The following is a 25,389-nucleotide window of genomic DNA, read 5'->3' on the forward strand; positions in this document are numbered from 1 at the left end:
GCAGTGAAAGTTTATTAAACCAGGTACTATTAAAAAATTCAAGTAAAACAGTTCCACTACTTCAGTATTAGCGTTTACTTATTAAGCTGCAGTAACAAAAAGATGAAAACTGCTCAAACGTCAACGCTGAATAGAACCTTGAGGATTAAATTTCAGATTATTTACCATTTACATAAAACTGGAAATATTCAAATATGTTTCACAGTTAAATTTAATATCTTACGGAAATTAAGACATCATTAACTTGATATATAAAATAAGCTTTTTCTGGGGCATTTAAATGTTGTCCAATATATAAAGAATTCATATTTCTTGCTGTCTTATAAATTTCTGTTAATTATGGGCCTCATTCACCAATACCCAAACACACAGAGTACTACTTTGCTTTTTTGCAAAATGCCTGGTTATTGTGTTTTCTTTTACCAACTATTTCTCTCAACACCTAAAGCTGCTCCAGTGCGTGCAGCTCGGAAAGATGCTCATACTTTCTAGATGTACTCCTGTTTCTCAAACACTGGCAATGTAAAACTCATCTGTCAGACCAGCTTTCTGAATGTTGTCCATGCTACCCCAAGATAAATAGGAGACCTTAGTAAGCCTGAAGGGCCAGTGGCAGCATGTGAACCATCCCAATCTGGCAAAAGATGTGAATACAAAGCAAAGTCTACAATGCCAATTTGCCTGATATTCACAGAGAGTGCTGTCTACATTTTTGACTAAATAGGCCTCATGCTGTAACTGGCAGGTCAGAGGGGACAACACTTACAGGTGGCTGAATCAAATAAAGAGTGAAAGCTTCTATGTGACAATTTAGCTAAAAATGGTCTTCCAACAAAACTGACAGATTTCCTTTTCCACAAAGCAAAGAATCATCTCCATTGGAATCAAAGGTTATCTGCATATTATCATTAAAAAAAATACACATAGAAAAAGCAGACTGCATCCACGTTCAAGTTATTCCAGTTTGTACAATTAAAAAAAAAGCTGTCAACTGTCCACCCTGTGCCCTATCCCAACATCTATTTGGTAAGAGACTGGTTACGTCACATAGAAGTCACCAGATTAAAAATCGCTGTACACCAAATTCTGTCATCAGTCCACTCATTGTTTTCTCTTTGATTCATTTTAACTTGTAGAAAAATATCATCGTTGACTGTGACACACAATATCGTCATAGAATGTGGTTTGATCATGATTCTAATAGTTTTTATCTAATATTATTTCCTTTTCCTTTCTTTTTTGTTTTAATTTCAAAGTAAGCTTCTTAGTTTCTAGTTGTAATGTCTCTGTAAAGCACTGTGAATCACCCTGTTGTTGAACTGTGCTATACAAATAAAATTTGCCTTGCCTATGCTTCTTCCACAGCCACAAAAAGATAATGATCTACTCCTGGGACCAAACTATTAAAAACTTGTTTGTAATGAAAGCTATAACATTTAACCTATTTTTGACCGTTTCAAAACGGCACCCGCTGTCGAAGCTACTTGTTACCCAGTCTTAAAAATCAACAATGATCAAATGAAATCAAACCGTCATCCCTCGTGGGATTTTTGTGAGTGCATGTGGCTCTGCAGTGTCCTGCCGTTCCACAAAACATTTACCTGTGTTTTTTTTTTTTTTTTTTTTTTAGGAAAAACTGCAGAGTTACAGCAACCGAGGTGTGACCATTTTTAGGATGCATCATTAATCTAATGCAGACTTTTTAAGGCTCATTCTTATGAATGCATTGAAGAAAAATTGTTAAATCTTGGTGAATGAGGCCCAATGGTATGGAGACAGTCATATTTCTGGAATACGACTTACTAAGTTGAGACAAATCCTCCCACTGACAGAAGGATGACTTTTAATACAAATACAAACCACTTCTTCCCTCGTAATGTTTACTGCTATACTGGAAGGAAACTGATGTTATGAAAATGCTGAAATGGTGAGATGCTGGTGAGAGACCAGTTCAATAAAAAGAAAATGTGAATTGCTTGCATTTAAGGTCATGATATGGATATCATGCAAGCAACTAGAAAGGCCAGTATGTCAGCAACAGGAATGTTATCAGAAGACGGAGAGCTGTTAGACAATGTTGTTACAACCCTCATCCTTCACGCTGCATGTAAGAGCACGTTCGAAGGAAAAGTGCCAAAGAGGAAAAACTGAAGAAGACTTACACCAGATTGCTGAGTGATGCAAGATTGATTTGTTGCTGCTGCTGTTGTGTTTGCTGTTGCTGCTGCTGTTGCTGTGGTTGCTGGGAAACAACCTGCTGCTGCTGCCATGTGGACACGCTGGTGGGCAACAAGCCGCCAGGTGATGCCAGAGCGTGTAAAGCAGTGATGTCTGCACTGGTCAACTGGTACTCTGAGACAGAATAAATCGTACAAATTATATAAAAGTCTTAAAAAAACTCTGTTTTAATAAAAGTTTACAGAACTATCTGGTTACTAATTATCGTTTTGTTCAGTTTCCTTTTTACCAAACCATGATGGAAAGCGAATACATTGGTAACAGCCATTTTAGGCTTTCTAAACCCTTGTATTTACTTTACCTGTGTTGTATGCTGTGGGCATGGCTGAGAAGGGCAGCCCCTGTGCCAGGAGACTTGGTGTGGCTACAGAAACCACCGGCGTGGTGAGGGTTTGTGCAACCTGGGCTCCAGCTGCCAGTCGCTGGGCGTTCTGCCAGAGACGATTGCAACATGTTAGCAAAAACCAGGAACCAGCTTCCAAATGGAAGCAAAAGTTAAAACCTATTTTGACATGCTGTGAATGACAATGTGCACATGATTGGATTCAAAATGATGTCACACATCAAGTTAATCTCACTATGTTCTTGATGACATGCATCAAAAACAGTTTTCTTTTGTTGAGTGGGGTAATGTAGAAGAATTACATCAAAGGCAGTTTATTTATCCTTAAAAATGTAGAGAAGGAAAATTGAACTTTTAAAAAGCTGCATCTTATTCAAATTAGGTTGTATCGAAATCACATCTTAAAGCTGCATAGCATTAAAATGAAATCAAGAGACTCTGCCATTAAAAAGAGGGAATTGCATTCAAAATATTACATCTTAGGACAGAATTTTATCAAGTTAGTGAAAACATGGCTCATTGAGCATCTTTGTAAACAAAGACCACCAAATCATCCTGGGAGATGAAGCATTCCCGTCAAATGCATGGCATAGTTATGAATTTGTATTTCTTTCTTTAAATCCTAAAAAACAGAAATTAATAAAACACTTTGAATGCCCCCCTGGTCACACCTTACCACAACTTTTCCCTTGTTGCACTACTGGATTTCTTTTTTATTTAGGATTTCTTTAGTTATATAATATTGTTGTTGTATAATATAATATTGGAATATTAAGATGGTACAAATGTTCAAAATCTGCAAACACTATTTTTAATAGGAAATACTATAATGTTACCGATATACAAAAAGACCATTATTTTAAGAATAATTCAAATAAGTATAAGCATTATGTCAGACATACATAAATAAAAAAAATATGGCATTGGTGAGCTTCTAATACTCATATGGGTTAATCTGCAGCATAAATTGGTCCTACAATTAGAACATAAATATAAAGCTCATAAAATATACAAAAAGTTCAAGAAAGCCTTAATGTGTTGTGTTCTGGTTATTAAATAATTTAATATAAACTGTAAAACAGAAAAAATGTTTCACCTATATGTACTTACAATAATAAGTATAAATAAAATGAAATAAGCATGAATATATTTAAAATTGAAGTATATAGAACATTCGAGATGCAGGTCTTGTTTCACTTCATTCAACTTTCACAGTCTCATGATTTTCCTATGCAAAGGTCTCGTTGTATGTAAATAGACACAACAATGTAAATATTACCTCTGCCAAGGTGGAGGTGATGTATTCAGTGATGTTTGTTTGACTGTCAGCAACAACTTAAAAAGTTGTGGAACAAGGAACTTGTGATTAGATTTTTGGGATCCATTCCTGGATCCAGGAATTTATTGTAAGGATTCTTTACTATAGGGGTTCATGGATAATTTTTTTTTTTGCTGTTAGAACTTCTAACTCAAAAATAATGCCTGCAATCAATGGCAAACTACAGTGGCTTGGCTGAGGTCCGCATTTTCTGAGCGCTTTTTGTTATTTACGTTTTCTTATTCAGTCTCATAAGAGACAAACTAGTGAGCGTTTGAACTCCAACTAAACTGTTGACATGATTAGATATTCAGTATTTCTCCAACACTGATGAGACAAATGTGGTGCTAATCAGCAAAACTAGGTTAAAGGTGAAATATATCAAGAATAAAAAAATAAACTAGAGAAAACATCTAGAATGAAAGGCCAAATATGGTATGATTCTGGTCTGAAATTATTCTCATGTATGAGAAGAAACAATTATCCAGAGTTGTAAATGACACTACATTAACAGAGGGAGAGGCGATGGACCGTAAAGAAGAGCCAGATTCAATTATCTCCCTCTGTGAAGAAGTGAGGAGGGGCAGTGGGGAGAAAGTGATGAAAATTAATCACCATCCTTTGGAAAATGAGATTCTTGCCAATCAGCTTTGAGAGGAACTGTAAAAGAGGAAAGACAGCTGCAGAAAGCGGCAGCAACTGCTCGTCTGAGCGTTTTTGTTTAAATGAGAATGCAGGTATTTTTTTTTCCAGGATAACAAGCTCCCTCCATTTTAATAATTATTGTCTGCATTTTAATTATTTTCTGAAACTGTCATTGTCAATTCTGCAAAATACAATCATGTTATCTTCATATCATAATATTGTCACTAAAACTGTCGCTGAAGTTGCTGTAGATATACCGAAAATCTAGGAAGGGCATGTTACAGATTTTACATGGACATGTTTGTAAGGTAAATATTAAAAAATACAGCTTAAGAAAATAATGAGTGAAATGCCTTTAATGTAATTCCAGCTGGTTTTAAAAGTTGCTCACCATTTCTTTTGGGTGGATAGTGGAAATGAGTGTGTGTATCAGTGAATGGGAAACATGCTCTGTGGTGCTTTGCACCACAATGCTGAGTGAGAGGACATCCATGCTTTCAGTGGCATCATATGTTATGATGAAGTCAATGGGTCTAGTTCAAACCAGAAGGGACCACCCACTGACAATTCAGCTAAAGCACCACAAACCCATTCATGTGGAAGTCCACTTCAATATAATCATGAGTTTAAAGCTAAAAATGCTGAAACAACACACCAATGAGCCCTGAACCACATGCAGTCAGGTGGGAAACCACAAACTGAAGACCATCCTTAGAAACAATAAGAAACTCTATCAGAGAACCGCATCCATGCTAACAATGTGTGGACAGTCGAGTGCCATTAACTCATGCGAGTGACTGACGTGGAAAAAAATCACCTCATTTACCAATTCCAGCTCATCCTCTGTCTGTAAAGGGTGGTAACAGAGAGGGTTACAACTCCAATGTAATTGATTAAAAACATGGAACAAGAGGGGAAAAAGCTACCATGTGACTGATCTGTCAGACATTTCTCTAGTGCTGATAAAAAAAAAAAAAAAAAAAAAAAAAGAGGTTTCCATCACAACTGATTATATTACACTTCTGGGCCTTGAGAAGTTTAATCTATTTTCCAGATTACAGATTAATCTAAACTTTTATTGTATCAGCCAAGAGAAAAAAAAAAAGCCTTTTCTTGATACCTTCAGTTGGAGGCAGAAAACAGGTTTTAAACACAACATTGTTTGGTTTTCTACTTTGACACCATGGCTACTGAAAATGACAGATTTGAATCAATGATAGGTATTAATTAACCTTTTGTAATCACAGTTTATTTAAATGCTTAGGAAACATGGTATTTGTAGTTGCAGTTGTAATAAATTAACAGTGTCTGAATTATATCTTATCTTATGTAAAGATAAAGAAGCATTTCCAGCCTCCAGTGTTTCCAGTATGCCCATGAGTTAAATTAGTGATGTGGGGATTAAGTATGTTGTTGTCAGCATCCTTTTATAAGTAATTCTTTTGATTGTTGCAAAAAAAGTTATAGATTTGAATGTAAATCTGACTGTTAAACAATAAAATATATGTCAAATGTATTAAATAAAAATACATTGTTTCAAGCAAACTGTAAAAATAAGTGGAAGCTGCAGAACCAATGAATGCGGTCAGTAATTGGATGCTGTTCTATATACACTTTTGGTTAGCATATGATGTCAAATGAACCTGGGTGCATATTTAGTTCAAGAATATCTAATACATATTTCATTATTGTATGTGGGAGTTGGCTGATTCAAAATATTTTACTAAGTCTGCTGAAATAAATACTGAGATGTTGAACCTCAAACTTTGCTCAATACTTCTTGCTAAGAGCAAAAAAATGATGACAAATTTCTTTATACCAATTCTTGAATTTTATTTAACACTCAAATATAAATTGCCAGTGCTTTTGTGCAATTTGTATATTCCACTCATTAGACAGAGGTAGAAAAAGTGAATTGTCTTGATTTCACTTGAATCATTGTTTAAAGTTATCATCTCAAATAACTGGACTTTTGAACTATGATGAGAACAATTATCTATATAAATTGCCACACCTAATTAGGATCAGAATATTAGCCACATGAATCCAGACAACCCAAGTTCGTTTCAGTTTACTCACCATCTGCATGAGACTTTTTCCACCCTGTGAGGTGATGACTCGGAGGTCTGGCTTGCGGCTGTTGACCATCTGGGGGCTGGGAGGTGGGGGTGGAGACTTAGCTGGAACTACTTTCCCCAGACTGTTGCCGTTAGAAACGGTGAGAAGACCTGGGGAGGCCCTGGCACTGGTGTATCCATTAGCTGCAGGGAGATGGAAGTGCAAATGGACAGAAATCAATGAAGAAATCAAACAGGTGAAAGCAGACTGTGGGGCACAGACTGTGCACAAGATGTGTTACATAATCCTCCAAAAGCTTCTCTCTCAAAATATCTGGGTTTAGAAGGAACGTTTTAACATTAACTGGATATAAGTGTTTGTGAATATCCAATGAACAAAATACTGAGGACCACTGGCACAATATGACAATTGTTTTTGCAAAGCCATGTCTCCATTGTGACATCAACACCTCTAATAGCAAAAAGGCTTTTGGGGAAAAAAAAGAAAGAAAAAGTTATTCATTCGTACTATAAAAAACAGATAAAGTGAAGGATATAAAAACATTCCCAGTTGCAAACATATAAAATAAAGAATTGTGATGATTGTGAACTCACTTTCACAATAAATGTAATGGAAAAATGTGTCCTAACATTTGACTATCATGTTAAATATAATATCTAATATTAGTAAAGTTAAGTATTAGCTGAGGTACTGAGAATCCAATCCACATCAATTCAAGTGGAATTGATGTTATTATTGGAATTTCATCTCTACATCAATAAGAGGTATAATCACAGACAATGCAGAGGAGGAAATGTCAAACTTCTTACATCACAAATGAATAATTAGCAGAGATAAAGGAGACACGAGTAAAAGGATAAAGCTTACAATTTAAACAAATATAAAACCACTCACGGACTGGACTTGGACATCCTCCATTTGAGTTATTCATGTCACCTCCAAGAAGAGCACCTATTAACACAAGTTTTAAAATAAAAAATGTCAGATATCACTTCTCTACAAGCACTGATTAAAAAATATCAACTAAACTATATTAATTAAATAAAAATTTCAGGCCTCAGTTCTACTATTTCTCTTCACTGATTGCATTTTACATACCAAGTATTAAGGTTTTGATCATATTTAATATTAATTTAAAACATATCAAATCTGCTTATTTTCTGCATTACATTTCCAGATTTCCAATCATATATATTTAGTTTGTGCATCCAGGCCCCACAAAACCAAATAAAAAAAAACAACAAAAAACAGTATTTATCCATATGCAAATTAGCAGCACCTTGCTGCCTATTTCCTCTGCATTTATCTCCTGCTACATGGGGGGAAACAGCAGCCATCTACAGCAAAACAAAGTGTCTGTTGTGGCAAGTTGAAGTAAAAAACACAGCATGTGATTTGCAGATCTCTGAACACAAAATGTTCCATTTTCCTGTTTTTCATCTTGTGGTATAAGTGGATCAGCAGGAAGAAAAATTCACAGCATATCAAAAATCCACAGCAGTTCGAACAAACTTTATGACGTCTAGGTGCTAGCTTGGAAGACAAAAAAAACAAACAAAAAACCTACCACTGCAATCAAGGCAATTCTATGGATTTAACTGCACTCAATAAGCTTTAATTGTTTCATCAATAATGCAATGATTGTTTTCAGCATGAAGATATCTTCACTTCATTCTTTTCTGTCTGTGTGTGTGTCTGTATCTCACACACACACACAGAGACAAGCTGAAATGAGTACCAGCACTTTGGTTTCACTCTGTGTCTTATGTATTAATCCCGCCTCTCTGGCATCAAACTTTTTAAACTGTTTGTATACCATGGATAAAAGTTGTAAATGCTATCATTTAGAAATTAATCTGACATCTTTTCATAATTATGAAATGTAGTACAAAAGAAAAATGTAATGCAGAACAAATTAGTCGAAAAGAGACTGACATGTTTGACTCTGAAGGCATAAGAAGCTTATTGTGCAAATTCATATAAAGCCGAACTTTACATAAACAATATCCACTGTAGTGTTTGATAATGTAACAGCAGTTTGTAAGAACTTATACACACATAACTGTGACTTTGAAGAAGCAAGTTTAAAGATTACAATAAAGAAATGTTTATGTAAGCAAGAGAAGAATTTCCTGCAGTGCAGGCCTGCTGGCTTCTATCAGTCTGCAGATGGTTCAAGTCTTATCACTAGCTCACCTGCACTGGCTGGTCGCTGTGGCAACCCAGGAGACACCGTATTTCTCTGAAGAGCTGGTTGCTGTGGTGACAGGAGGTGGGTATCCGTAAGCGATGATGATGTGACAAAGGAGGTAGTTACCAGTGCATTGCCAGGATTGCTGAATTGCAGTGTGCTCTGATTGGACGCCTGGACTGTGACTGGCATGGTAAATGTTTGGGGCGGAGCTGCTGACTGCTGCAAAATTAAAAATAAAATGTTAGTCTACAAAACCCAATGTGTTGCAGTACTTCAAAAAGATTCAAACTAAAAACGGCTACTTTCATAAATTGCAAAAGTTTAAAGGAACAACTTTTTCTTGTATTTAGAAAAAGTGGTTATTTTGCACAAACTGCATGTTTAACCGTTTTTAACTACCTGCAAATACAATGCAAGTGTTTATGAAATAACAACTTAAGTATACAAACAGCGGATAAAATTATAAGTTGTAAAAAAAAGGTAAGAGGGTGTTTACAGTAGTAGCCATTTCCTGTGGGTGCTCAATGCAAAACAGAGCAATCACAGGCGAATGCTTGACCAGCAAGTCAAGAGAGAAGCAAAACAGTGCGATGAAAGATAACTCGATGTCTAGTTTGAGGTAGCCTACTTACTCCGTAGCGTTTAAAGAGAACATCTAGGTCCTCTGTGGTCTTACGAAACTTGTCGTCATTCAGAGGACTTTGGTCGATTGAGTCTTCGCCATCTGGCTCTGGACTGTCACAACCATTAAAACCTTTCTTTCTCAAAGTCTGTGAATGTAAAGAAGAAAGAAATTGAGAGAAAGAAGTTAATATTCAGTGCTGGTTTAGACAAGACAAGTTATTACTGGATATTTACAACGTGGAAACCAAAATCACAATACAGCTAATTAGTTTATCTGGTAAGGTTTTACTTTGTTTTTTTTTTTTTTTTTTCTTAATATTCCAGTGATGAAAGAAAAAAAAAAAAAAAAAGCATTTGCGAAAAAAATCAAATTCTTCATTTATGATTGCTTTGCTTTAGAAAAGCAAATTCAGTGTTTTAATCAACTACTTTTCTTAGAAAATAAGACATCCAATCACAAAGGGGTCATAGATTGACAAGACAATAACTGTAATCAAGTTTTAGTTATCGGTTAAAATCTTCGTTTCACATACTCGAGGGTTCGTTTGGCAAAAAAAGGACCAGATGCTTTCAGATCCCTTTAAAATCAAGATGAGGTCTTGGCCTCTCAGTTTGATGTCATGCATTTACCTCAATAATATCTGCGTTGGTTCGGCTCTCGTGTGGCTCATTGTACTCTGTGTATTTGAGTAAAACCTTGTCCATGTCAGTGCTGGCATACTGGAACAGCTTGTTTGCATGGTTGAAGATGATCAGGGCAATCTCACAGTCACACAATACACTCAGTTCGTAGGCTTTCTTCATCAAGCCAAACTTTCGCTTTGTAAATGTCACCTGATAGAAACAGAGGAAACAGCTCAATAAGAGGCAACAGATTAGAGTCAATACATTCAAAACTATACGAGTTTTGGTGGTCTAGTTCATAAAGCCTGACATTTGAGGAGGTGGAAAATTTATTTTGATCAATTTCCAATCCTCACATTTAGTGGTGTAAGCAGCAATTATACCAGTTCTCTGGTCACACATAAAGGTCTACCCATTCAACTTCAAAGTAATTATAGGATCAGAAAGAGCTGATGTCTGGTTTATCACATTACAGCTGTTTTGTCCAGTAGAAATTATATCAAATTACATAACAACAACACGCATTACATAACAATAGCAAACGCAAAAAATGAACTATTTTTTTCTTGCTACAACCATAATATTGACAAACAGCCATCAATATAAAACACAGAGTCAGTTTTCAGCATCAGCACCCTTTTTTCTGGTCCTTTGTCAGTTCAAATTACTATTGTACCATGACCATTATACAAATACACATTTCACCTAAGCACTATCCTCAGTGTTATCTTATTTACTATTTTCCTATAAACCAGTTCTGGTAGCGTAGATGGTGATTTCATTGTGAATTCAAATTTTTTATAACTGGTCATCATTTTATCAACAAAGACATGTTTCCAGGAAAACAGAAGTTTGATGTAGAAATTAAGAGAAAAATACATATAATAAAAAAAGAAAACAGTACTCTGAGTATGGTCAGGTCAAAGAACAACACAGACAAGAACAGCAGCTAATGTGCTAAAGCATAACTCTGAAAGAGATTCAAAAAGCCTGGAGAATTACTGACTAAAGTAATTTCATAAAACAACAAATTCTTGCTTCTGGGAAAAGCAAAATACAAAGCAATGATGAGTGGCCCAATCGTTTCACACAGTACCAAGTGTGCATTATATTAAAAAAAAAAAAAAAAAAAAAAGAATAGATAAATAAATCTTAATTATGTCTTATCGATGTGACTGGAGCTCATTAAGGATTATTTTAACAGGTACAAAAAACAATGCCAGACATTATTGTGAGTTTAGATATGTGAAGTAATAGAAATGAAATAAAAACTTTGTAAAAACAGCTGAAAATAAGAAAAAAAAAATGTATATAATCTATCTGAGAAAATAGACCTGAGTAGAGATTTTGTTTGGTTTAAAAGAAAAATCAATGCTGTACTTGACCGATACGGACAGTCCGCAAAACGTCGAAGAAAGTCAGTCACGGAAAAAATTACTTTGGTTTAAGAATGTCAAAAGAGGAAGAAACAAAAAACTTTAAGACTGAGAACGAGACAAAACATTCAGTAGTGTGATGAAAACATAATTGAATTTTTAGCTGTGCTTCAAAGCGGTTTGGCAGAGCCCAGACTCGTCTCTCTTCCAGCTCCGTCATTACTGTGAAACAGGGTGGTAGCTTCATGCAGTGAACTCTTGTGAGGAGAAAAGAAAAATGACTAATGGAGCCAAAAAGGCTAACTTAATGGAACAGCATGATTGAAAGTCGCAAAGACCTTTCACCACATAAAAAAAGATATTTAAATAGGACAATAGTGCAAACATTAAGTCAACTAACCAAACATTTTCATTTCAATTCATACAGTGTGCTTCACAAACAAATGATAAAAATAAATACTGCCCCAATCTCACTTCAAAGAATTAGTACAATTTTTTTTTTTTCCAATTTGGAGTAAAGTTTATTTAACTGAATTATTTTACACTTTTAAAGATTATCCTTTCATGTAGGCCTCTGGTCCATATGGTGCTGATATAGTTGCTTTAAGGGTAGTTAAACCTCCACTCCCAAAGCCGATCTTCAAGGGCCGCTGTCCTGCAGGTTTTGTCCTTCAGGTGTGTTTCCTTGTTTCAACACACCTGACTTCCATAAATGGATCCAACAGCAAATTAAGTTTTGCACAGTGAGTGATTAGTTTGAATCAGGTGTGTTGGAATAGGGATACATAGAAAACCTGCAGGATTGTTTGGCCTGTGAGGACCAGAACTGGGCACCCCTGCTCTACTCTTTAATATAGCATTGACATAACACAAAAGGAGCTCTCATAAACACACATTGTCTGTGAATGCTTCTTAATATTTGCTGCTGCACTCACTAATATTCTCGTTCACTCATTACTGCGAAAGGCAGCTGGCAAGATGAACCCTGCAAGAATACCTCAGTGATGTATACATCTCCATTTGCATCTCCCACCTCTACAAAAAATATAAAACCATGTCTGAGCAACCGCATATATAAGAACATTTTGTGCAACAAATTCTGCAGTAAATCATCTTTAAAAGCATGATTTTTCATGATGAAACTAATGATATCCACATGATGAAAGTAGAACCGTGATGAAAATTATGTGTCAATGTCCAATGCCAATTTTCAGTGTTGCTTATAATGACTCACTGACAGATAAACCTACGGAATAAAAATCCCAGGATTAAAATAAAACAGTTTGTTGCATAATAGTGACTCACCTGCTTGTTCCTTTCATCTGTGATCCTTTGGATCTGAATCTTTTTCCTACCCATGATGCTTTGCGGTTGTGAAGACAAATGTTGAAGTCAGTCAAGAGGAAATGTGCCTCTCTGAAGATGACAGTGGAAATGCAGTCCAAAAAACACTCAGACGGCGTCAGGCATCTGAAGACACACACATGTCTCTGTCCAGGTGTAGTGAGGCAACTCAGCTGACTCCTTTAGTAGCACCAGCAGTGAGGAGCAGGTGCTGCAGAGATGTGTGAGATTTATAGTGGAGGAGGTCCTCAGTTCATTATTTATTTAACAGGGACTTGTGTGACAAATTGTCCTGCAGCTGCTGTGGCAGAGAAGATGCCACTCCTTCCTTGAATGACAGAAAGATACAAAAAACACACACACACACACACACAGTCAGAGGCTGTTCAAACAGTCCAGAATCACCTTTACCAACAACTTTCCTTGCTAAGAGCATCACACACACTGTCTGCTAAGATCTCATCATTGTCAATGTGGTGACCATGAAAGGAAGGAGCAACCAACGCCTCAGTTTTGGAAACATTTGCAGTAAGGTAACACACCAGCAACCCATTTTAATGCAACATAGCAGGATTAAATGTGGAACATTTTTCACACAGAGCACCACCACCATGACAAATTTATCAATTCATGTATTCTTCTTCACTAATTACACCAAAACATATTGTAGGCCGTTTTAAACATGTTAACATCTGTATCACTGTGTATGTGGAGTAAACCCCCTTTTGATATGTTGAGGTATTTGTGTATGTGTTGTGGTTTGTTACCAGCCAGCCACCACTCTGTATTTATTTTGAGTTATTACATCATTGATGACTATGTTCTATGTAGACTAAATAAAAAGGAGGATCTGAAGTGTTCACTTCATATGGTTGTGGAGAACCATATTAATGCCATGAGGAAATAGTGTGCAAATGTAACACTTAATAATAATGTTTACACCTGGTATTATCATGAGTCTGGGGTGATTATATCCTAAGTGGACAGATGTGTGTTAGTTTAAGCCTGATATTAAAAGGCATCTTCATGTGTGACTCAAGTGACCGCTAATGAACAGAAGTAGCTTTCCTGCTCTGCATGCAAACTAACACCAAAGCCATACCACACACAGTCAGCTGTCATAGGCCACAATCAGGACATCACTAGTAAGTCTGATCCTGCAACACTTTTCAGTGATCTAAGTAATACCATTACAGACTCAGACATGCACAAGTTTCAAATCTACATGAATGACATTAATCTGAGTATCAGAGTTCAGTGTCAGGACACTGAATGAGCATCTACTTACTTTAGGTGAGTAGATGCTCCTTGTTTTGCTCAAAATTACCAAAAAAGCAGATAAACTGATCTCATTGAGAGGAGTGCATTTATTGAACAGACATCTTGATTGTGCTGGAGCTTTAAATACGAATGACTTTATCATACCTTCAGCTGCTTTCACACATTTATTGTACCAAAACAGTGACAAAAGATTTTTTCTCAATCACCCCCAATAACAGCATTTGGATCAGTCCTGCATTACTTCTTGCTGGGATGGAGCGGGTATCGTGGCATCGGCTCAGTGACAACAGCGCCTTTGGTTGGCCCCTTACACGCATGGCCTGTTTTGCCTCTGTTACTATTTCACTTTCGGTGCACTGAGTCACATCAGAGGCGGATCAACTTAGAACCCCCATGCTGCTTCTGCACTTTCATGCTACAGTGATGCGCAACAAAGGCACATAAGTTTAAACTTGAAAGACAGATGTTAACAGGCCTTCTGAAGACGATTATATTGTCCAAGCTTGCTGAAGTAAACTTTAGTCTATGAAGGTGCAACAATAGTTTGTGTAAATACGTTTTGTGTAAATACAATGAGATGATGGCCAGAGATTAACTACTGTTAAAGCATCATAGTTTTAATCTTACGTATTCATATAGAAAACTTAGATTTAGTTAAAAAACAAACTAATATACATAATTAAACTGTATCAGTTTTTCCCACCTTAGGTTACCTGTGACATTAAGACTGAGTTGTATAGTAATTTATCAGCAGTTATGTAGATTATATCCCTGTGCTTGTCCATCCATTTTTGTACAGCTATAAATTTGATTTACAGTACAGCTGGTTACATAATTAGTTACAAATTAATCACAATTCTAGTATCAACATTTCATTATACTCAGTCGAGAGCAAGGCTAGTGCTTTGCATGTGAAGTGGTTTGACTGACTTCATTAAATCAAATGCACTCTACTGCTGAGATGAATGGTCTTTACCGGTGGAATAACATTTATTTGGATAAAAATCTCTTCACATTAGAGAATTGCTGCTTATCTTTGTGATTTGTAGTTTTGTTGCTGATAGTAACCAAATAAAAGTAATTGTTCAGTTCTTTTGTTTTCCTTTTTATTTGTTAACAGCTGAGATAAACCTCTGTCCACATTCAGATATTTATGAAGTACTTCATAATTAATTAATTAATGTTTTTTAAATATATTGGTTAAATTAGGGTTTTATTTCATTTTATTGCATTTTCGTCATATCATCTTAGTCTTGTAGAGTACTTTGGCAATGGGGCTGTTAGTTTTTTTTTTTTTTAAATGTGCTTTATAAATAAATTTGACTTGACTAACAGAGTTTATTGTTATGTCACAAGGTATATTGAAACCATGTGGCTAATCCTAAACATACAGAAATGTAAGGAGGAAAAAATAAATATGCAATCCAAACCATTAACCAGTGCATTGACCATCTGCAATTGAACACATCTGCTATTGCAACAGGAACAACTACAACTGTAGCAACATTAGCAAATGAGAGAAATTCAAAGCTAAAGCAACACCTGCAACCAAGCAGTAACCATAGAAACCAATACAAAAATCTACCACCCTCTGAAACTAAAGCAGCACTTCACATAAAACACAACTACTGTAACTTTATTAACCACTAGGGTTCACAAAGATGGTAGATGACTAAACCTTAAACAACATGACCGCCACTTTATTACAAAGAGTGTAATAAAGCACGAGGGGAGGCGACAAATGACAGACGAACTTCTTCACCAATTAAACCTAACGCATAGGACACGACAAACAGCAGTAACGGTGGTAGCTGAGCACTTTGTATCCTCGGATTGCCGTTTTCCTCCAAGAAATTTTATTGGTTATGATATTGGAAGGAATTCTGACATTTTCAAAACAGTCCATGACAGATGAGGCATTAGGATGAAGAGTCAGGAAGATTTTGCTCAAATTGACAGACAGCTTGCTGTTCATGATACAGTACAAATGCTGAGTTCGTCCTATTTTACAAAGTAGCAGCATGCTGACTGCAAAAGTAACAAAAGTTCAACATTTTTCAACTTTCTTTTGTTACGAGCAAAGATGAGTGTGAAATGTCACATGCATGAATGTCACCTGTCACTTGGCTGGAGGAGAGCAGGATTTTTAGCTTATCAAACAAGTTCCCTTGGAAATTAATGGAAAAAAAGCGGTGTCTTCACCTGTGTGTCGAGCTCATCAGTGTTAAGTTGAAGCTACAGTTTTCAGGTTATTTACTAAACTAGATGCACTAGTTCTTAGCCAATTCTGATTTTTTTTTTTTTTTTAAAAGATATTAAATCCCTAAACATACAATCATTACTCTGACTTGTCTGTAATTGCAAAATTCAGTGGCAGGTACATAATTTCATTAATGTGAAAATTTTAAGTGATACTAGGTATCTCACATCCCAATATCGCTCTTTTTTTTTTTTTTTTTTTAAATCCCCATAACAATATACATAATGATATAAAGTTGTTTGTGTAATTTTCTGTCAGTCATCAGTTATTTGTCAGATGTGCTGGAGTTTATTATCAGCCCTTTATCCACCACTTGACACTGTGTTGTCTGCTTTTTCTCGTTGACTCTGTATTCTTTGTCCTGATTACTGTAAATGAGTTAGTTGTGTTGGAGTGTGTTGTTGGGACTGTGAGCTAGTCTGTTGTTGGTTCAATGTCGGTCTTTTTATATCTATACCGCATCCGTCCAACAGAAATTTCCCCTCTTTTAGAAACAAGCTCATTGGCTTGGGTTGGCTGGTCATCTTTTAGTGAATTACCTTGCTCTGAAACACGTCTGCTACCATCTTCCTCCATATTTGTTAAGGATTGCAGCGTGCACGCCATAAAACGCATTGACGTAAAATACTGCAGTAAAGCACATAATCGTGGCGTAAACGATAGAGCCTCATATGAAACGATAGATATTTTCTATTGTCTAAACATATAGCGTCATATCACCCAGCCCTAAGTGATACCAATATTTATTTGTCAATATGGCCAATCACCCAAATTTACCTATAGCAATTTTTTTAAAGGTTAAAATGATAAAATTCTGTACAAAATAAAAGTTAACATTGCCTTAGCTTCCCTCCATTGTTTGTAAAGTTCTGGATGGGGGGTTATTAGATGACATATCAAATTGGTGGTCTGAAATTATTTGACGCAGATTCTTAGCACCTTAGAAGAAAAAAAGAAAAAAGAAAGAAAATCACCACTCTGCTGACATTGCTTCTTCAGTTAAACACCACACAATGCCGTGCTGCATTACTATTAGGGCTCTGACGATATGCTTTCGTCCCGATTCAATTCCAATTTTTTGGGTACAGATTCTATTTAAATTGGGATTCACAATATTGCTGATTTTTGTTGACTAAAAACAAACAAAGCTGTACAAAACTTTTTTTGCTCATCATGTTTCTTGATTTCAATGAGAAAAAAAATAACACAGTAGCCAGACCATCATTCTGTTGCTATAATGCCTCAAAAGACAAGTAAAAATCTCAATAAAAACAATTAAAAAAGACAAAAATAATGAAAAAATTTGTTTGATTTTTTAACAAAAATTTTTTTGAAAATTGTGAAGCAACAAAAAAAGCAAAAAATGATATTTGATTTCTCGATTGGATGTTCCCATCCCTAATTACTAGCATGTCACATATCCACACAAAAACTGCATTTCCATGGCAAAATAAATAACATGCTACAAGACCTTCACATTTGAAAACATCTTCAAATAAAGCATTTAATAAAACCTGACAATGCTAACTAAATCCAAGTGATAACATTCAGTCCCAAAAAGAAATATCTGCAAAGTTTTTTGTTTTCTAAATTCACAGTGTAAAACTTTCAGGCCAGGCGAATGCGCAGAGATGATGCTACTGAGCTGCAATGCTGTCACATGCTTGTACACCTTAAATAAATCATGGCATATAATCAGACAAGCGCAGAATGTGATGTATATGAAAGTGTTCACTGGCTGTTTGATCACTTGATTGCAACTATTTTTAATATATTCCAGCAACAGACTTCATCAAGATGTTGAATTTTTTTTTTTTTTTTTTTTTTTTTTTTTTTACATCTTTCTTGCAGAGATGTCACATGTTATCTAAAGTCTCTGTTCAGCTAAAAAGCAGTTGTGATGTCACCAAATGTATTATGAACTAAAAGTTTGGACTTCTCACACTGACCATCTTGACCTTTGGTATTGTGGTAAATCACAGCACAGTAATTGGAACCATAGTTTATAAATACACATCATGCTCTACTGAATATTACATGAAACCACAAATTAACACAACAGGAAATCCCTCATTTTTGCAAAAACCTCATACAGAAATTGATATCTATTAAATACTGTAATACTCCGTTGCTCGCCGCTGGATAAAATGCAGGTTTCAGGTGCTGGTGCTGCTTAGTGCTGGTAACATTTTATGTCTTACAATAACTCATTCATTCATTTTCTATAGCGCTTAGTCCAATTACGGGTTGCGAGCAAGCTGGAGCCTATCCCAGCAATCATCAGGTAAGAGATGGGGTACACTTTGGACAGGTCAGCAGTTTATCATAGTGCTACATAAATTAATATAATAAACTATGCTGAATTATAATTTTTTTTATTATGTTAACCATTTTGAATAAAGAAGTGAGCCAAGTATTGATATGATATGCAATGGACAAACTATGATTAAAGCATACTATTACACCCTGGAAACTTACTTAGCAAGTCACCTTCAACCCATTCGCCACATGATCTCAGCAGCACTGTGGCATTTTTGTTAGGTTTTCCCTCCACTCTCAACCCTGCTTTCCAGTGGGATTGTTGTTAGGCCATACGGAAAAAATGAAAGCTCCCCTGTGCACATGTGGCCTCCACGGCCCACGTTTCAGCACGTCCAGCTTGAGAATTAATCAGAAAAGAAAAAAAATCAAGCATATCAGGTTCACCTCTAATGGTGGCTTGGATGGATTTGAGGTTGAACACATGAATTAATACCAGACATATTGATCTTATAAAAGTCAGAAAGTATTTCTTTTTTCTACTTTGTTCAGCCAAATTTGTCTTATTAATATCACCTGTGCAAGCCACAGTTGTTTAACTTCCGACTTTTCTGCTTCCAAGTTAATCAATTTTCTCTGCAAATGCACGCCATCGTATATTGGATCTGCATCTGCAAAAATACTAGTATCACTGAATGGATCAGGTGTCAGCCAAACAGTGCAATTTCACTATCATGTACACTTTTTCAGTGACAGCTGGAACATTATTTAGCTTCAACTCACCCAAGGACTCATACTAAGTGTGGTTACACTCAGTACATTTGTACCACACATGCCACTTACAGCGCTCAGGAACAACAATGCAGACTGTAAAAGAAGGAAGTGACTAATCAACAGGCTGCAACGGACCTTCATTTTTGATAAGCATGACTTGCATAGTCTATTATTTCTGGCCAGACCACAAGAGTTAGTCCTTTACAGCTGGACAGAGTAAACCTCCAACAGAAATACACAACGGAAAATGAATCCATCCTATTTGTTTTAATCTACTAATTGGTGTCTCTGACATTTCCAAAGCCTCTATGAGAGATACTTCCGTAGCTAAACTTATCAGTACTTTGAAAACTTTTTCAGAGCTAATATTTTAGTTAATTTGCCGCAACTGGCAAAAAACTGGTAATATCTTTTTATAAAGACCTAAAAAAGCTGAAAAAGGAAAAAACTTGGTTAAAGAAAATGATGTTTGACCTTTTCAAAAAGATTACGTTACAATTGTGTTGCTTTCCTTTGTCACATTATTCAGTGAAGAAAGCTCATATGCTTTCGTTGTTATTGGCTATGTATTTATTTTCCACATAGGAGTTTCAATGAATTTAGTTGATTCTGTGAATCTATTTTATGTTAGGTCCAATTTATGCTCTATAATAGGGATGCCCAAAGTAGGTCCTCTAGGGCCGCTGTCCTGGAGATTTCCTATGTATCCCTGTTTCAACATGCCTGACTTCCATTAAAGATGTATTCTGTAACTTTATGGGCTTAAAACTCAGTGTCCCAGACTTTTTGATGACACAGTGATATCTATTATGTGCATTTCTAGAGCCGGTGCTACCCAGCAGCGTCCTGAGGCTTAGAAACCGCACTATAGAGCTTTTACATCTGTGACATGACGTGATGTTTCGCTTCGCGGTGAAATAATGAACTGGCTTTTTTGAACACACGTCACTGATTCAGCAAAGAAACGCAGGAAGATTAAAAGAGAGAAAGGAACAAAGCAAGAGTCATCGTAAGATCATCTTTTGATGGCTGGAGAGAGCCAACAGGTCAGGTAGGATGCTAGATGGATGCTAAATTAGTCATTGATAGGGGGCACTTGACGGGGAAAATGGCAAAAGTTCTGTAGTGTGTCTTTAAATGGATCCAACAGCCAGAGAAATTCGGTACAGTGACTGATTCATTTGATTTAGTAGTGTTGGAGCATGGATACATGGAAAACCTGTAGGATTGTGGCCCTCAAGGACCAGAGCTGGACACCCCTCCTCTATAATATAGATAAATATGAAGCATTTTGTCTATTCGATCATCTACATGTAATTTAGCTAATTTTTGAAGCCCTTGTGGATGTATACCCTGATAACGCAAACAAAGCAGTATTACCACCAGCTGCAGGGGCAGTATTGAGCAAAACTGCCAACATGCGACGAGTAAAAGAAATTACTTATTAGTATTTAATGATCACAAAGACAATGATCGCACTGCCTCATTTGATGTTTTTCTGAGAATGCACATTACCATGTTTCGCTAATATCCTAAACTGGTGTTGAATCCCTGAACAGCCCTCTGGTGGACGCATTATGTAACAACTATGCCAATGTAAACGGTGCATGAAAGTATGAGGGCAGTGATGTTTTTAAATCAGACATTTAAATTTGTAAAAGGGATTTGTAACGGGCCTCACAATTGCTGCTCGCTCCCCACAAATGGCACACGCAGCAGGAGCGTCAGGACGTTGGACACAAAAATGACAGTTTGGTGACCAACGGCAAGCGTTTAGCATTTTTGACGCTCACAACACGTTTGGTGTGAACGCACCGTAAGAATGTAATAAGAAAAGCCAAATTCCCCATTAAGTTGGTTTTCTTTACAAGCACATTGACAAAAACTAAGTAAATGCTTATTTCCACCTTTTTTAGACTTGTTATATACAGTGTATTGTATTTTATAATAAACAATTAATCGAATTTATGGTAATTAATGTTACTGTTTAGAAAAATATAATAGTTGATATTGTCTGCTAATTTCTTTGTAACATGTATTTTATTGACAAACAATACCTACTTAGGAAAATCTGCTTTTAGAAAAATATAATTTCCACTGAAAACATCACATATCAAAGTACACTGAAGCAGTTCTTTGCTCACACAGCAAGTAAACAATCTATGATGTCATGTTAAAATTCACTGCAATGATGCCCATTATCTCACATCAAAGACTTTTTCATGTAGACTTGCAATTAATTAAATAAGCCTTCACCATATGATGCATATAGAGCTATGCTTGCTGTCTGGGGTTTGAGCTGTGCTGAGGTGGAGCTTCTCATAAGCCTGCTGACAGCAATGTTCAGCATCATGATAGATCATTTACTGACTGTAACTGTAGGGTAGCAACACTAAACAATTACCACAACACAACATGTAGGAAATATCCAACAGCTGGGGGGAAAAATCATTTGGAAAAAAAAATGCTCCTCCCAACTGACTCCACTACTTTTGCCACTGTCAGCCAACAATATTATCTTTGATTAGCTGTGAATAGACTGGAACAGGGCAACACTGCAAGGTTTCTGCCTGGCCTCCCCTTCTGTCTGACTGCCCTCTGTATGGCTTCCCCCTCATTACTGTAGCTGACACGTTCATCCCCCTCTCTTCCCCCTTAAGGTGCTGATGGCTCAATTAAGAGCTGGCCAGAGGACTGACTGGACACCAAGATAACGAGGTCACCATTTGGCTAACACAGAGTTCTGCATCCAGTCAAACCAATCTCGCACTATAACACGAAACCCAAGAGCCAGAAAAGAATGATTTACCAGTCGACTGATCTGTGGGAAGCCAAATTAGTAAAATAGAGGCAACATAATACTTTTTAATGAGGGTTGGTTTTGCCCCGTTTCTCAAGAGGAAGTACACTGATATCTGATAAATAGAAAAGAGATACAAGTATGAATCTCAAGTCATGAGTGGCCTTATGCAAGTCCTAAATATTCTTCTTTTGAGAAAGAACACTGTGAAGCATGGAGCGCATCTGACTGTTTGGAGTAGTGTAATTAGTGGCAGTGACCTTTCACAGATTATGCACAAGCCAATGAAATGTACCACAGCCCTGAGATAAATGGTCAGTGTCTCAAACATAACTTACATTGGTTTTCCTGTCCATGGCACTCAGATGAGGGTTTATATCTGCCATTATGTCTTAATTATCCACATGCCAGACAATGACAATACTGGGTTACACCAAATGTTCACGAACATATATGAACAAAAAAAAATGCAAATCTTCACACATGGGGAGTTATTTCAGGAAGAGAAAATTATTCAAGCACAACTCTAACTCATTTGACAAAAAATGTATTTGAACTATATCAGACATATCAGTCATTATTTGAGCCACTGGCCTTACAAAACTGAATCAGCTGTAAGCAGATGTCTCTTTGATATACTAACTCTTATTACCATTTTCACATTTCTTTCAGACTTTTTGTATTTGAATTATTAATTGTTTGTTTTTCTATTAAATCAAACTCTTAAATTATGTAAGATCAATTCTTATAAAACCAATGTGAGATTATATTCATACATTAATAGATTTAACAGGTTTTATACCAAATCGCTCTCAAACATCAAATATCAAAACTTTATCTGACACAAAAGAACAGATTTTTTCTAAGCATGAATGATGTTGACACTTCAAAATCTGAGTTCCCTTCATTACTGCAAGAATTTGGACCAGGTAATGCAATGTCCCCACTGTAAGGACGGGACCACTGAACTTTTACCACTCAAACAATAATGCAACATTAGTAATTCCTAATAATTAGCATTTTTCAGTCAGTCCTAACTATATTACATATTGCAATAAAACAGACAGGTGGAGAAATCAATGCTGTTCATCATAGAGGGTAAACTTGCTACAGATGGTAATATGAATCCATCTGCAGGGACTCCTCTCAGCAGTGGATCACCCTGTCAAATTGGCCTACTTCTAGCCCAGCAGCTAGCATATCTACCCAGGGAGGACAGAGAAGATCATGCCTGCACAGGCCAGCTGATTTCATACAGCCCCATAGCCTAAACATTACCAGTGCCCCAATTTGACTGAGACTCGAGGTATTCTTCAAAAATACTTAAGCACTATAGTAAATAAGGCCCTGCACATGTCAATATCATCTTGTTACCAAGCATGTTTAATATTGGTGTGCCTTTTTCCATATATATTCTAAGCTACTTGAAATATCTCCACATACTTTAAGCAAAAAGAGGCCATTAAACAGTGATTTCTCCCAAATCGTAATTTTAAAGTGAGCTTTTAAAGGCTGGAAAATGCAACCTGACGAACAGTTTCAAACAATAGCTCTCTTATAAGTGCAGTAAGTATGTTTCATCCTTATTGTCATTAAAGTAATGACCATGTTAGATGTGGTATGTGGAGTCCACATGAGGTTTAAATGACATTTTCTTCAAATAAAGTGTGATCGGAGCTCCTAGCTGTATCCTACAAGCAGGATGACAGATGGAGTCTGGAGAATGAGCAGGCCCACTGACGGCAGACAGGTACTTCATGATCTAATCTCACACGTTGAAGGCTAAAGCTGCTGTCAGATTGTGCGTCCTGATTTTAACAAATAAGATACACAATTTTTACTAAACCTGTCCGAGGCTAATTTACTATAAAGGAGACGAGCTAATGTAACTGCACATCGGCCTTTTCACAATTTTCTAGTTACGAGTCCGACCGACAGCCATTACCTTCCTTACTCTCTACATGTAACTCGGCAGACCGATCTGGAGAACGCACTACTTTTAATCACATTATAGATTTCCACTCTTCAAATGTAGACTGCGTGCGTATGTATTATTAACAAGCTTCATGTTGCTGATTACTTTATTTATTCAAATAATAAAGCGCGTCTGGTCTGCACCCGTGATAGGAAAAAAGACGCAGGAAGGAAATGTATCACTCCACTTACCCTGAAATATTGCTGATAAACACCGAAATTAGGCCTGCCACCACCCACTCCAGAGATGACCCGTGTTAATTAAGAATCAGTAATTAAATACGCTGAAGCGACGTCTCTATTTACATAATTCAGCGACATTTTATTCCACTTAATGTTCATGTAACTATACTGTCCACCCAGGCGACACAGCGTACCCAGTGTACGATCGACGTCATTGACATTAGCCCGTGATTGACCCATCGGAAATCCAATAAGAGGCTGACGTGCGAACCTTTCGTCCAATCATAGATCAAAGTCGCCTGAGGGGGGCGGTCTGAAAGAGAGGACATGACGGAGGTGACGGCCATGTTCTGCAATAGTGTTTGTATCCCTCCGCCTTAGTATTTACCTTTTGCATGATTTTGCATGTGGGGAAAATGTCACTGTAGCCCCGCTGTGCCTTGCCTGCTTTCCATACGAGAAGCCGCTAGGCCGTTTGTTCTTGACATTTTGTTACGACTACAGTAGTGTAAACCGCAAATATTCTCCTGTGATTGTATTTAAAGGTTGTCCCAGAGAGAAATGTTGAGTATTGAAAGGTGCTCATGTCAAACTGTTTTTCAGACCCAACGCTACAGTATGGTGAATTAACCACAGATACCCCCACTCACACACACACACACACACACACACACACACACACACACACACACACACACACACACACACACACACACAAACACGAACACTTTTTTTTTTTTTTGTTTGTTTTTTTTAAACTAGGTTGCCATGTGTACATTTGCATATGTAAAGCACATGTGTCACATGAATAGTTAAATTAGGGATGAAACGTAAAGAAAATATGGTTAAATTACAATTTATTAATATACCGAACCGGACTTACTTTTTACAGAGAAGAAATTGTGAAAAAGCATATATAATTTAACTGACTAGTTATGGTGTACTATGACAATACTTAAACTTGTAATATGAGTTCCTCTACATGCTCATGATAGCACCTCTGGAAGCATAAACAGATTGTGAACCTGCAGGCTCCTGGGCATTGACTTGTAGACTTCTTTACCTCTTTACAT

The 25,389-nt window shown here is 36.6% G+C and overlaps 1 protein-coding gene across 4 annotated transcripts in view; it reads right to left on the minus strand.

The window, feature by feature from the left end:
- The window catches only part of LOC306769899 (myocyte-specific enhancer factor 2D homolog), a 31,295-nt gene extending 6,815 nt beyond the window's left edge, over nucleotides 1–24,480 (minus strand). For 2 of the 4 annotated variants that reach the window (XM_079258667.1, XM_079258664.1), the window contains exons 1-10: nucleotides 24,326–24,480; nucleotides 12,747–13,113; nucleotides 10,072–10,275; nucleotides 9,450–9,587; nucleotides 8,820–9,036; nucleotides 7,518–7,574; nucleotides 6,624–6,805; nucleotides 5,362–5,391; nucleotides 2,540–2,669; nucleotides 2,163–2,352 (exon numbers count right to left, since the gene is read on the minus strand). In XM_079258667.1, coding sequence (XP_079114793.1) covers nucleotides 2,163–2,352; nucleotides 2,540–2,669; nucleotides 5,362–5,391; nucleotides 6,624–6,805; nucleotides 7,518–7,574; nucleotides 8,820–9,036; nucleotides 9,450–9,587; nucleotides 10,072–10,275; nucleotides 12,747–12,800 — 1,202 coding nt within the window. In that variant the 5' untranslated portion in view covers nucleotides 12,801–13,113; nucleotides 24,326–24,480. The remainder of the gene's footprint in view (nucleotides 1–2,162; nucleotides 2,353–2,539; nucleotides 2,670–5,361; nucleotides 5,392–6,623; nucleotides 6,806–7,517; nucleotides 7,575–8,819; nucleotides 9,037–9,449; nucleotides 9,588–10,071; nucleotides 10,276–12,746; nucleotides 13,114–24,325) is intronic. The other 2 variants (XM_079258665.1, XM_079258666.1) reach the window with 2 other exon arrangements.
- Nucleotides 24,481–25,389: the final 909 nt, after the last annotated feature.

This window comes from Telmatherina bonti (assembly GCF_933228915.1).
Source record: "Telmatherina bonti genome assembly, chromosome: 19".
Classification (NCBI taxonomy): Eukaryota; Metazoa; Chordata; class Actinopteri; order Atheriniformes; family Telmatherinidae; genus Telmatherina; species Telmatherina bonti.